The sequence below is a fragment of the Danio rerio genome, chromosome 2 (genome assembly GCF_052040795.2).
Source record: "Danio rerio strain M-AB ecotype USA chromosome 2, GRCz13ab, whole genome shotgun sequence".
NCBI classification, from domain to species: domain Eukaryota; kingdom Metazoa; phylum Chordata; class Actinopteri; order Cypriniformes; family Danionidae; genus Danio; species Danio rerio.
Genome location: NC_141022.1, coordinates 6,945,996 through 6,958,401, shown reverse-complemented (window position 1 = coordinate 6,958,401; position 12,406 = coordinate 6,945,996). Strand labels below are relative to the sequence as shown.

Sequence of the window (12,406 nt, the reverse complement as noted above, 5' to 3'; positions counted from 1 at the left end):
AGCACTGACGTTTTTGTTTGTGCACTGCCCTTGAAAAGTTTGGGACGACTGAGTTAGTTAGTTAGTCATTTATTTAAAAGGCATACTTTAATAATTGAGGAAGCAGTAAACTGAAAACTTAAGATAACGATAATGTTTTGAAGTTATTAAAATTAAAATTTCAGTTTTATTTTAGATTTTTTGAATATTATTTCAAGAGTTCACACTTAGCTGATGATTGATAAAGCTTGTTTGGCATGCTGTCCCGGGAGAGAGCCCTGAGCTCATGAGATCCTTGAGCCCTGGGCTCCCTCCCATTTGCAGTGCGAGAGGGGAGTTTGAGCTCAGGTAGATCTGGATAGACTCCCCAACTTATTTCTGGCTAAATAGATTGGCTAAGAAGAGGGGGGGGTTCTTCAAGACAAAGGTACTGAGATAAGAAAACTCTGGTTATTTATAGTGAGTTGGGAGTCATATGATTGGTGAATCAGTCGTGAGCTGATGCGGGACCAACTGTGAGCAATCATAAGCATGTGATCCTCTCGAAAATGGTTTATAAATAAACTTCACTTAATCGTCCTAAAAATGTGTCTGTAGTTCATTTTCCTTCGGCTTAGTCCTGACTAGATAAGTCCCAACTTATCCAGCATACGTTTTGCACAGCGGATGCCTTTCCAGCTGCAACCTAGTACTGGGAAACATCCCTACACTCTCATTCACTCACATACACTACGGCCAATTTAGTTTACCCAATTCCTCTAAAGCGCATTTCCTTGGACTGTGGGGGAAAGCGGAGCACCCGGAGGAAACCCATGCGAACACAGGGAAAACATGCAAACTCCACACTGAAATGCCAACTGGCCCAGGGATTCAAACCAGCATCCTTCTTGCTGTGAGGTGACAGTTCTAACCACTGAGCCACCGTGTCACTAACCCGTATCTGTAGTTTTCTACAAATAAAGTATATTAAGCAGCACAGCTATTTTCAACATGTTTCTTGAGCAGCAAATCAGCATCCGCATTAGATATTACTAGAGATTTTTAGATTTGGCTAGATATTTTTCCAAAACTAGTATTCAGCTTAAAGTGACATTTAAAGGCTTAACTAGGTTAATAAGGTAAGCATTAGGCAAGTCATTGTATAACGATGGGTTCTGTAGAAAATATTAAAAAATTGCTTAATATTGACCTAAAATTGGTTTAAAAAAAAATTAAAAACTGCTTTTATTCTAGCTGAAATAAAACAAAAAAGACTTTCTCCAGAAGAAAAAATATTATCAGAATCAGAATCAGTTTTATTGCCAAGTGTGCTTCCCAAACACAAGGAATTTGTTTTGGCTATAGGAAATACTGTGAAAAATTCTTTGCTCTGTTGAACATCATTTGTGAAATATTTGAAAAGAAAATTATAATTTTGACTTCAACTGTATTTAACACCGTTCTAGTGGTTTTTAGATTAGGTTTTACATATTGTGACTTTGAACAAGAGTTTTGCTAGTCATATGTAGTCTAAATGATGGATTTACCAAATTTATTTCTGACCGCAACAAAAATAAATAAATAATTATTTCTTAGCCACAATATTTAAATGTGTCAAAACAAGCAAAATATAGCTGTATACTTTTTATTTAACAAAACATTTCTTTAAAAATAACGATTGACACTTAAAAAAATTAATATTGTAGTTAATCACCAGTTACTACACATAAATGTGGGGTTAATCTCCCATTAAGTAAATGTTATTGTAAAAAATGCTAATTAAACCATATTAACAAATATAACGGGTGAAGCAGTGGCGCAGTAGGTAGTGCTGTCGCCTCACAGCAAGAAGGTCGCTTGGTCGCTGGTTCGAACCTCGGCTCAATTCTTTGTGGAGTTTGCATGTTCTCCCTGCGTAGATTTTAGCTGCGGAGGGTTAGACAGACACTCTCACTAGCCACTTTGGCTGGTTGAAAATCTGTTTTAAATTGTAGTTTTCTTAAAAGCAGGGTTCGACAATAAGGACGGCCCAATATGCGTGCAAAGGCGGTCAAAAAGCAGCACCAGCATAAGCATGTGATCCTCTCGAAAATGGTTTATAAATAAACTTCACTTAATCGTCCTAAAAATGTGTCTGTAGTTCATTTTCCTTCGGCTTAGTCCTGACTAGATAAGTCCCAACTTATCCAGCATACGTTTTGCACAGCGGATGCCTTTCCAGCTGCAACCTAGTACTGGGAAACATCCCTACACACTCATTCACTCACATACACTACGGCCAATTTAGTTTACCCAATTCCTCTAAAGCGCATTTCCTTGGACTGTGGGGGAAAGCGGAGCACCCGGAGGAAACCCATGCGAACACAGGGAGAACATGCAAACTCCACACTGAAATGCCAACTGGCCCAGCCAGGACTCAAACCAGCAACCTTGTTGTTGTGAGGTGACAGTTCTAACCACTGAGCCACCGTGTCACTAACCCGTATCTGTAGTTTTCTACAAATAAAGTATATTAAGCAGCACAGCTATTTTCAACATGTTTCTTGAGCAGCAAATCAGCATCTTGTCAGTCTTGTCTTGTCATTTGTCATCAGAGAAATAATTTTTAGGATATATTTAAATAACTGAGGCCTTAGCTAAAGAAAAAACAATCTTAATGACTCTTAATGACTAAACGTTTAAAGGTATTGTTGGTATTTCTACCTGTGATCTGTCATTATACACTGCTCAAAAAATAAAAGGAACACTAAATAACACACTCTAGATCTGAATGAATGGAATATTCTTATTAAATACTTTGTTCTTTACATAGTTGAATGTTCTGACAACAAAATCACACAGAAAAAATCAATGGAAATCAGATTTATGAACTCATGGAGGTCTGGATTTGGAGTCACACTCAAAATTAGATATTACTAGATATTTTTAGATTTGACTAGATATTTTTCCAGACACTGGTATTCAGCTTAAAGTTACATTTAACTAGGTTAATTAGGTAAGCATTAGGCAAGTTATCGAGTAACGATGGCTTGTTCTGTAGAAAATCAAAAATAAGTTAGCTTAAGAGGCTAATAATATTGACCTAAAAATGGTTTTAAAAAAAATTAAAAACTGCTTTTATTCTAGCTGAAATAAAACAAATAAGACTTTCACCAGAAGAAAAAATATTATCAGAATCAGTTTTATTGCCAAGTGTGCTTCACAAACACAAGGAATTTGTTTTGGCTAAAGGAAATACTGTGAAAAATTCTTTGCTCTGTTGAACATCATTTGTGAAATATTTGAAAAAAAAATATTAAAATTTTTACTTCAACTGTATTTAACAATGTTCTAGTGGTTTTTAGATTAGGTTTTACATATTGTGCCTTTGAACAAGAGTTTTGCTAGTCATATGTAGTCTAATCTCCTACACTGTGGTTTAGAGACGAGAAAAGGTTTTACCAGAGTCTGTCCCGCCTGCTCGGGAGCCATCACCACCTTCAGATGGTGAGCACTTCATAATTCACACTAAAATATAAATAAAGAAATCAAGAGTTCAGATGCAAAAGCCCTCGAAATGCAAAGGCTTAAAAAAATTTAAATTAGCAATTTTTTTTAGCCTCCTATGTTTATGATCAGTTATTTCACTTTAAAGGCAATGAAAATAACAAATTCATTATCACAAAACTGAAGTAACTGGTCGTAAACACTGGATCCTGAAAAAAATGCTCATTTTAGAAGATAATTTCATACAACACTTAGAGGCTTTTGTATCTGAACTCCTCAAATATAAACAATTGTACATATTTTAAAGCTTCTTCTTCTGTCTGCAGGCATCACGGCGAGCCAGGAGTCCATTACTCTGACAGAACCAGAGCCACTCATCATGCCTGAGCCACAGGTACATCCAACCCAGGCTCATTATTGAGACATACCCTTGTATAGTTTTCTGAAGAATCTGAAATACGTCCCAGGAGATACATTTTTTAAGTTTTTGTTTTCACGAATCCACCTGAGGCTGCTGTGTACGCTTTCAGATCTCAAATTTCTTACACCAGTGCCATTCGCCCCTGCTGTTCTCGCGTAAATCCACTAGAGGCCGCTGTCAACTGACTGACAGACCGACTGATTCCCCGCCCACCCCCTTCCCTAAACCCAACGTATAGTGTTTTCAAAAGCAACGCAGAAAAAGAAGAGCCCCCTGATTTTACCACGTTTTCAGATCTTTACATGTTCTCACCTTGTTATTTACTTGTTTATTTAATTTTTTGCCTTTTGTCTTACCTGCTTCTTGGAACCATTCTTCACCAGACTCGAACCCCGTTGTTGTGGTTAACTCCACGTCTCAAGACTGCTAATTTATACGCCTAGCCACTGGGCAATCTGGTAATAGCGGAAAAGCCGTCCACATGGAGGCAAGCAGTTAGCTAGTAAGCACGAAAAGAAACGACTTCATACCGCCCCGTAGCATTCATTTGAAAGAAGAAATGCACACATACGTACCTCTGGCTACATAATTCGCCCTCTCCAGAAATGTATACAGGGCTACATGTTCACAATGAGCACGTGTTGGATACATCTGTCCATCCGTCCAAATCTCCATTACTACTACTGGAAATCCAGTTATGCATCCAGATCTCTGTCTGTCCTGACTGTTTCAGTTTGAAGGAGCAGATCTGCAGGAGGCCAACATGATCGAACTACTGCTGGAGCAGCCGGATCACTTTCTTGAGCGTGAGTAATGTCGACATGCTGGTTTCACTCAAACCCGTAATCAGGGGCTGCAATTATCCAGGATACAGATACAGCTTATACTCGCTCAAACCGCCCACACAACAAAATTTCATATCAAGAAAGTTTCGCTGATTTTTTTGTGAAAACTTTATTTCTGAATGTTCTCCTCTGTATGTTTTTAAGGGGACCTATTATGTAAAAATCACTTTTATAAGAGATTTAAGCACAGCTGTGTGGCAACAGTATGTGAATATAAACAGCTTCTTGTAGAAAAAGTGCTTAAATCTATATTTTTATAAACACACTCGATAAAAACAGTCTGCAGAAACACTTCGATTGACATTTTCCCTTTCTACATGTCATCCGAGGCGGAAAGCCCCGCCCATTAGTGATCATTAGCATAGACAGACCCTGCCATTAGGGCTCATTCAGACCAAAGGAGTCTTTGCTTGCACAAAAACACCTGATGGGTTTTAAAAAGGTGCAGTGTAATGCGAGATCCACTTGATGCGATATTAGAAACAGGGCTTGACATTAACTTTTTTGATCACCAGCCTCTGTGGCTGGTAGCTTTACAATGTTACTAGCCACTCAGCATTTTGACTAGCCACTATTTTGTTGTTGGGAAAATATATTTTATACGCATAAATTTGACTTTTTACATGCTAAATTACTTGATTTAGATTTTGTGTTCTGTCCACATGCCTCCTCATTCATTTAACTTTTTGTGCTGTGTATGAGCTTGCTCAGTGAGCATGAGCAAATAGCTCATGGTTTCATAGTGTGACATTACAATTTGTTTTTATTTCACAAGACCTTTCAGGGCTCAAAATGATGGATTTACCAAATTTATTTTCTGACCGCACCAAAAATAAATAAATAGTTATTTCTTAGCCACAATATTTAAATGTGTCAAAACAAGCAAAATATAGCTGTATACTTTTTATTTGACTAAACATTTCTTTAAAAATAATGATTGACACTTAAAAAAATAAATATTGTAGTTAATCACCAGTTACTACCAAGCGGCAACCTCCCACTCTCCCACAGGAAGCCAATACGGAAGTAACTAAAACTGCAATTCATCTGAAATTCCGCTAGTCCTGGCCGCTCCTGGCTCCAAAATAGAGCAAATTATAATTGAGCCCACTGTTAGAATGGCCAACTTTACAGCAGAAAAAAAAGGTGTTTACAGCCTGGTACAAAAAAAGATTTTGGTTAATACAGCTAATATTACCCTTCATGACAACTGTGAGTTTTTATAACTCATCTGTTTCCTTTATATTAAGTTATATTAAGTTTGCATAATTAAGGGCGTGGTCACTTGAGTGACAGTTAGGTCTCGTTGGTCGCCAAACGTCACCTCAGGTGAATCCTGCAGATTAGCCACTGAACTCGGCATATTTATCGTATTTCTGTGTTGTTTTATGTGGCTTTACACAGTCGACTGTCTTTTGGACTTGTTTCCTACAATTATTTGATGGCATGGCATGCTGAGTGCACTTAATTGTGCCCACAAACCATTCACGTGGCCTTCGTTTCCCATGTGAGTAAAGTTATATACTTATATACCATCTCTATACATGTATTTGTTTTATTTAAGATCATTTATCATTTATATTTATATTTAGAGCTGTAATGCACTCCAGAATCTGACAGATTGATTAGCTTTAGGCTCTAGAACAGTCATCTGAAGCGTTGTCATACAGTGTTATGCTGGATTTCATCAATAGTCTTACATTAACTAACACAGACTATATCTGAAGTGTTTGGAAGTAATTCGCATTTTCCTCCTGTTGAAAAACGTCATAAGAACAATGTTTAGTGGCTCAATGTGTTACAGCAGTGTTTTTAAAAGTCTAAACACTTTATTGATATAGAATACAACCAAGCTCAAGTGGTCAGAGTACAAACGAGTCACAGGTGATAAAGTATTAAGCATTCTCTCAAAGTAAAGTGTGTCTGAACCAGGTCCAAGCTAAATGCCAGCAGGTGTCTGTAGCTCCGCCCACTCTCCGCCTCTTTGCCCTTGTTTGGTATCCCGCCGTAGATGTGATGACGCGCGAACAAAAAGGCGACGGATGGCCGCGCCTACTTGTGGCTTCTTTTGCGCTCTTTAGAAACCTATGGTTGACGTCACGGATACTACGTCCATATATTTTACAGTCTATGGTTACTACACATAAATGTGGGGTTAATTTCCCATTAAGTAAATGTTATTGTAAAAAATGCTAATTAAACCATATTAACAAATATTACGGGTGAAGCAGTGGCGCAGTAGGTACAGCAAGAAGGTCACTGGGTCGCTGGTTCGAACCTCGGCTCAGTTGGTGTTTCTGTGTGGAGTTTGCATGTTCTCCCTGTGTAGATTTTACCTGCGGAGGGTTAGACAGACACTCTCACTAGCCACTTTGGCTGGTTGAAAATCAGTTTTAAATTGTAGTTTTCTTAAAAGCAGGGTTCGACAATAAGGACGGCCCAATATGCGTACAAAGGCGGTCAAAAAGCAGCACGACTGACAAAAATAACTGTGTTCGAGAGAGCAAAAGTAAGCAGGTGAATGCCAAATGAGAGGATGATCAGCTGATGTGATGCACGCAACTATTTAACTGTCGCCACAGCAGAATGAATCGCCAACTTATTCAGCACATTTTTACACAGCGGATGCCCTTCAAGCCATCTCTGGGAAACATCCACACACACACTCATACACTACGGACAATTTAGCCTACCCAATTCACCTGTACCATATGTCTTTGGACTGTGGGGGAAACCGGAGCACCCGGAGGAAACCCACGCCAACATGGGGAGAACATTCAAACACCACACAGAAACACCAACTGACCCACCCAAGGCTTAAACCAGCCACTTCTTGCTGTGAGGCGACAGTGCTAACCACTGAGGCATCGTGTCACCCCTATAAATTATTTAAAACATCATAAATTGTTTTAACCTTAATATATTTTATTAGCCCACGTCTAGATTTACGGTCGTCTAGAACCATCAATGCTAGGAAAAGCCCAGATATGGTGCTCAGCGGTTTCTGTCATGTTGTTTTATAAGACTCAGATTTGAGAAGGGAATGTGCTTTTGCAGGTGAAGATGAGAGACAGATGGAGATAGACAGAGACAGAGAGCAAACAGAGGAGGACAGAGAGCTGATGGTGTCTGAGGAAAGAGAGCTGGAGAGAGCGGCTCTGGAGAGAGAGACAGCCAGAGATCTGACAATATCAGCCTCTTTAGATCTGTATGTAGAGAGAATTGCAATCTCACATTTACACTTTAATTGGTGAACAAACGATTAAAAAAATGTCTCATGTTTGGAAAAAAAAGAGCTTGAAGGATATTACGTTCCTGTGAAAATCCAAACCATAAACACATAATCCCTTTTGGTTTGTTAAGTTAGCATTTTTAACCAAATTTGAATTGTAAACACCATTTCACAGATGCTGACTTATTGAAAATATATGATAAAAAATTATATATATAAATAGTATATATATAATAGTAGTTTTAATAACTCACCTCTAATAACTGATTTATTTTATCTTTCCCATGATGAAAGTAAATAATATTTGACTAGATATTTTTCAAGACACTTCTATACAGCTTGAAGTGACATTTAAAGGCTTAACTAGGTTACTTAGGTTAACTAGGCAGGTTAGGGTAATTAGGCAAGTCATTGTATAATGATGGTTTGTTCTGTAGACTATAGAGAAAAAAAATTGCTTAAAGGGGCTAATAATTTTGTCCTTAAAATGGTGTTTAAAAAAAATAAAAATTACTTTTATTCTAGCCGAAATAAAACAAATAAGACTTTCTCCAGAAGGAAAAATATTATCAGACATACTGTGAAAATTTCCTTGCTCTGTTCAACATAATTTAGGAAATATTTAAAAAAGAAAAACAATTAAAAGGGGGCTAATAAATTCTGACTTATATATATATATACATAAATTTTGACTTTAACAATTAGAAACTAACCCAGGCTATGTGTGTAACAGATATGTGCCCAGGGCTACATTTTTGCGAGCACAGAAATATGTTCCTTGTATGGGATAAAATTCCTGCCTAAATTTTTGCGGACAGATAAATAATGTGTGTAAATAAAAAAAAATTGAAATTGTTTCTAAAATTATAACACGCAGAAGTGAAAACTAAACTAAGAAACAACGAGGTACCAAAAGATAATGAGCATAAATCAAAAATGAAAATGTGCTTGGCTAGAGGAGCAACTGTCAAACTCGACTAGTGGACCAATGATGATGATGCTGAAACCTGCCCGTGATTTAAATGAAAGTCAGATTGCATCTTTTGGAAATTCAACCACAGAATGTGGGAACAAGAGCGAAGAGGAAAAGACCGTGAGCACACAAAACATCCAAATATGAGCAGATCAACATTTTGTCTAATTGCATTTTCATTTTTGATTCACACTCATTGGGCCTTCTCATACACCCGGCGCAATAAAAGGCAAGACGAGAATGGCGTGATTTGTTGCTATTTTCAGACCAGCGCAACAGTAATTTTCACGTTTTGCACCTCATTGTTTAAATAGCAAGTCCATAGACTCATGAGTGTTCCAGTCTATAAAGGAGGCTCATTGCGCATCTGCAATCCTTCCAACTGTTTACATACAATAGTATAGATGCCAATGAATCTTAAGTCATACACATTTAGAAGAAGAAGCCATACATCTGCATTGTAAGATGGATATTGATTAAATTTCTGAGACCAACTATCCCTGTAACGTCATGATTTTTCAGTGCACAAATCACTGGTGCATCAAGTCAGGATGCTGTTCTGCTCCCCGAGGAGGATTTGGGGCTGCCCATGGAGATGCCTGTGATAGAAGAAAGAGAAAAGACCCCCGTATCCGCGCCTGTGCCCATACCATCACCTCCACCTGAAGAGGAAACAGGGGTTGAACCAAGGAGACAGCAGGCGGTGGGAGAAAGAAGCCCTCGTCTAGAGGTGTGTGACATTGGGAAACGTCTCTTTGGTGTATGTCAAATCAAATCAGATCAGATCAGATAAAAGCAGATCAGATCAAATCAGCTCAGATCAAATCAGATCAGATCAAATTAGATCAAATCAGATCAAATCAAATTAGATCACATCAGATCAGATCAAATCAAATTAGATCACATCAGATCAGATCAGATAAAAGCAGATCAGATCAAATCAAATTAGATCAGATCAAATTAGATCAAATCAGATCAAATCAAATTAGATCACATCAGATCAGATCAAATCAGCTCAGATCAAATTGGATCAATTCAACTCAGATCAAATCAGATCAGATCAAATCAGCTCAGAGATCAAATCAAATCAGCTCAGATCAAATCAGATTAGATCAAATCAGCTCAGATCAAATCAGATTAGATCAAATCAGCTCAGATCAAATCAACTCAAATCAAATCAGATCAAATCATATCAAATCAGATCAAATCAGATCAGATCAAATCAGATCAAATCAAATTAGATCAAATCAGATCAGCTCAGATCAAATCGGATCAAATCACCTCAGATCGAATCAGATCAAATCAAATCAGATCAGATCAAATCAACTCAGATCAAATCAGATAAAAACAACTCAGATCAAATCAAATCATATCAAATTAGCTCAGATCAAATCAGATCAAATCATATCAAATCAGATCAGATCAAATCAGATCAGATCAGATCAATTCAGCTCAGATCAGATCAAATCAGCTCAAATCAGATCAAATCAAATTAGATCAAATCAGTTCAAATCAAATCAGGCCTTTATTTGTCACATACACTTTCGTATAGTGAAATTGAAGGGATGGGAACAGGGGATATGGATACAATCCGATGAGTACAGCCAACTGGTCCTGCAGCCATGGAGGCGCCGATCCAGTCCCGCCCGCTCCCCTCATGGGTAAAAACACACAAGGCGTTTGGATGAGGGGATACTTTGTCAAGTATTCGAAGTACCTCTGATCTGCACCACAGTTTTTAATCAATGTGTGTGATCTGTGTTTGTGTCAGGCTGCTGTACTGAGCCCTGAACCAGAGGTGAAGAAGAGGAGGAGGAGGCAGCTGCTCTTCGTGGATGAATATACACAGATTTCTCAGGATGAAATGAGGGCCCGCATTAATGACGTGGAGACGATGACCAGGCCTCTGGTCAGTGGAGAACAATATGCACTCTTATCATGCCTCCGGGATATGTAAGGGATAATCAACGGTTTCCCGTGCGTTAAATGATTTTCATGCATGACGTGGAGACGAAGGACCACACGTCGCACAGCGGATTTTGCATTACAAAATCAGCTGCAGCCTCATTCAGTGGTGTAGAGTAACACATTACAAATACTCAAACTACTCAAAAAAGAAGTTGTAATTTACCAAGTAGTTTTACATTTTTAAAAAAAATTTACATGTTCAGTATTTTGTGCTGTTTCGGTAATTTTACTTCAATACTTTCCTTCAACTTGCAGTCTCGACTTTATTTTTTCCTTTCTATGGGAATTGGAAAAATCAGTCCTGTGATTCCTGTCCAGTCAAATCACACCATAGAGTAAATCGCATCATGGTGAACTACCTCAAGACATGTGGCAAACCGTTTCGAAGCATTAAAAGTGATCAAGAAAATGTTTAAAATCTTTACACGCAATGACCCAGAGACTGTTTAGATGCATGTCACTGAAAATGGCCTAAAACTTCCAACAGGCGCGAGACGTCAACATGATGTCAGATTGATGTTGTACCCCAACATCATGGACGTTGCATTTTGTTTGGAAATGAAAATCAAGTTAATAGCCCCTTTCACACATACAGACCTTTCCGGAAAATTGCCGGCAATTTTCCGGAAAGGTTGTATGTGTGAACAGGTCCTTTTTGAAAATACCGGTAAATTCGTTCTGGCTATTTTCCGGAAAGAGAAGTTGTAACATTACCGGCAATTTGCCGGAATGCTGCGCTGTGTGAATGCAGAAGGAAGATTCCCGTAATAAGCGCGTGCACGTCTAGAACGTGCTGACGTGAGACGTCTGCTTTAGCCAATCACAACAGTCAGACGCATTTACGTCCGCGCGGTTTGTGAGGATAAAAGCCTTTGAATATTTTTCCAGACACATTTAGCTCCTAGAAGTTAGTCAGATCACGTTTATATGTTCTTCTTAATGCCAACTGTGTAAATAATCATCGATGAGATGCTTATGATAAGCCGTTGTTTGTTTACCTTCAAGCTTTGCGTGTGCCTATGAGCGCCTGCACACGCACATATTATGAACATCTCGACATGCGAAAGTGATCCTGCGAAAGTTGTTCACAATATTGATCATCCACAGAGTCTGTAATTTAGTCAAATGTTTACAAACACAAGCGCAGCCGTTTAAAGCTCATTTGTGGTGAATGATGTCAGAATTTACCGGTAATTTGGAATGGATGTGTGAATGCTCTTTTCCGGAAAATTTCCGTAACGTCCTCGCCTGTGTGAACAGCGCTTTTTTGAATATACCGGTAAAGTCGTTCCGGAAATTTTCCGGATATTTACCGGTATCACTGTGTGAAAGGGGCTATTGTCAGAACTCAACGTCAGGCCGACGTCAGTGTATAACATCTAACCTAAAATCAACCAAATATTACCGTCTAATGTTGTTACAGCTTGACGTTGTGTGGATGTTACCAATCGTCTATTAGACGTAGAGGTTGCCATACCTGATGAATAAATGTCAGTATTTGACGTCAATATGACAATGGTTTA

At 38.3% G+C, this 12,406-nt stretch overlaps 2 protein-coding genes across 9 annotated transcripts in view; both read left to right on the top strand.

Moving 5' to 3' along the window:
• Nucleotides 1-12,406, top strand: part of LOC147846195 (uncharacterized) — a 1,020,765-nt gene that overhangs the window by 986,666 nt on the left and 21,693 nt on the right. The window lies entirely within an intron of this gene.
• LOC141377738 (meiotic recombination protein REC8 homolog) overlaps nt 1-12,406 on the top strand; it is a 57,331-nt gene that overhangs the window by 31,181 nt on the left and 13,744 nt on the right. For 6 of the 8 annotated variants that reach the window (XM_087240416.1, XM_087240414.1, XM_087240415.1 and 3 more), the window contains 6 exons: nt 3,381-3,444; nt 3,771-3,838; nt 4,599-4,671; nt 7,768-7,918; nt 9,438-9,645; nt 10,687-10,824. In XM_087240416.1, the coding sequence (XP_087096542.1) occupies nt 3,381-3,444; nt 3,771-3,838; nt 4,599-4,671; nt 7,768-7,918; nt 9,438-9,645; nt 10,687-10,824 (702 nt within the window). The remainder of the gene's footprint in view (nt 1-3,380; nt 3,445-3,770; nt 3,839-4,598; nt 4,672-7,767; nt 7,919-9,437; nt 9,646-10,686; nt 10,825-12,406) is intronic. The other 2 variants (XM_087240419.1, XM_087240418.1) reach the window with 1 other exon arrangement.